This window comes from Eimeria tenella, genomic scaffold (genome assembly GCF_000499545.2).
Source record: "Eimeria tenella Houghton genomic scaffold, Eth_scaff2991, whole genome shotgun sequence".
NCBI classification, from domain to species: Eukaryota; Apicomplexa; class Conoidasida; order Eucoccidiorida; family Eimeriidae; genus Eimeria; species Eimeria tenella.
The window spans coordinates 1-1768 of NW_013542864.1; the positions used below are offsets into that span (position 1 = coordinate 1).

Consider the following 1768-nt stretch of genomic DNA (forward strand, 5'->3'; position numbering starts at 1 on the left):
CCGCGGGGGACCCCGCAGCTGGGTCTGCTGCTTCACTGGGGCCCCTGCGGCCTTCGCCGAACTTCACTCCGAGGCCCAGGGGGTCCCCTCGCCGCGGCTGCAGCCGCCGCAGCAGCCACGAGAGCCACAGCTCCGCTGCCTGCCGCGCCAAGTGCGCAGCCACGCGCGCAGCCGGGTTGCTGCTGCTGCTGCTGCTGCTGCTGCTGCCTGTCCCGGCTGCGAGCGAGTCCTCCAGGACGCCCTTTGGGGGCCCCCGAACTGCAGCAAGAGGGTCCTCTCTGCGGTACAGAGCGTCGTGCAGCTGCTGCAGACGGTGCTGCAGCGGGATCCACAAGGAGGGCCGGTGCATCTCCACACAGGCGCAGCCCTCGCCGCCAGTTGCTGCTCCCGTGGGCAGCCCCACAAGCCGGGGATTTGCTATGACTCCCAGAGTGAAGCCTGGGGAGCCATGGAGGGGCTTGGAGGCCCCCCCGCAGGGACCATTGCTGCAGCAGGGGCCCCAGGCGCTGCAGACGGGGGCCCGGGGGTTCGAAGGACTTGCTGCGGTCCGGCTGCTGCTGCTGCTGCTGCTGCTGCCTGCGCAGCAAGTCTGCTGCTCAGCAGCCGGCGCTGCAAACAGAGACTCGAAAGAGAAACGGGCCCCCGAAGAACCCTCAAGGGCCCCCTTCAGCTGCGTCTCCGTCATCCTGAGAAGACAAGAAAGAAAGGGCCAAAAGCCGCTGCCCTGGAGAGAAGACAGGCTGTCACACGCTCCCTGCAGTGCAGCGGGGTCAGTGCCCAGGCTGGGGAGCTGTTGATGCTGCTGCTGCCGCTGCTGCTGCAGCCGGCCGTGCTTGTAGCGCCTCCTGGCGAAAATCCCGCAGCGCTCCCCCCAGTCGCTCTCCCCCACTCTTGCTGCTGCAGAGTTTGCAGCCCCAACAGCCCTCAGGCCACAAGAGCGAATGCCTAGACTTTCGAGGATATGAGTCCCCCCATCTTCTGCTGCCAGTGCGTCTGCAGAGACGGGGCCCCCCGGGGGGGCCTCAGGGGGGCCCCCTGCGGGCAGCGGGCCCAGCTGCAGCTCTCCCAAGGGGCCCCCCGCCGCCTCGAGCTGGAACTGGCAGCCCGGCAGCAGCTCGGCCGCTGCACTTCCGTGGGGGGCCCCCTCTTCGACGCCCCCGGGGGCCCCCTGGGAGGCCCCCCGCCTGGGCCAGACAGCCCGGGTCTCGTGCAGAAGCCGCAAGACCAGCACTTTGCCAGTTTTGCTTTCCTCCAAGACCTGCAGCAGGGCAGCAGCGAAGGCCTCCTGCTGCGGGCGGGGCCTGCTGAGGGCCAGCAGCAGCAGCAGCAGCGTCTGCGGCCGCGCGCTGCTCAGCACCACGCGCAGATTCTCGGGAGTAGCAGCAGCAAGTGTTGCAGTTACTCCTCTCTTAAGAAGCCAGCTGGCTCCCTGGGCGTCGAAGAGGGCCTGCACCAGCACTGGGTCTCCCGCGGCTCTCGCGCTGCAGCTGCTGCAGCAGCAGCAGCCAGCAGCAGGCGGCGCAGCGCAGAAGTAGTACAGGAAACTCCGCAGCAGCCGCGGCCCCACAGAAGCCAGCAGCTGCATGCGGCCCCGCAAAGCCCCATGTCTGGGGCTTAGCAGCAGCCTCAAGGTCCCCAGCACGCTGTACATACACTCCGCGCGCCCCCGCCACTGCTGCTGCGCTGCAATCGCCGCCGCCCTCTCTGGCGCCGGTAGCAGCAGCGCTGCTGCTGCTTCCGCTTCCGCAGCAGCGGCAGCAGCAGCAGC

General features: G+C 69.0%; 1 protein-coding gene across 1 annotated transcript in view; it reads right to left on the minus strand.

Annotated features, from left to right (window-relative positions):
* Window positions 1-11: 11 nt before the first annotated feature.
* ETH_00037670 (HECT-domain (ubiquitin-transferase) containing protein, putative) overlaps window positions 12-1768 on the minus strand; it is a gene marked incomplete at both ends in the record, with an annotated part of 2216 nt that continues 459 nt past the window's right edge. Inside the window, one exon of the mRNA XM_013375692.1 lies at window positions 12-1767. Coding sequence (XP_013231146.1) covers window positions 12-1767 — 1756 coding nt within the window. The remainder of the gene's footprint in view (window position 1768) is intronic.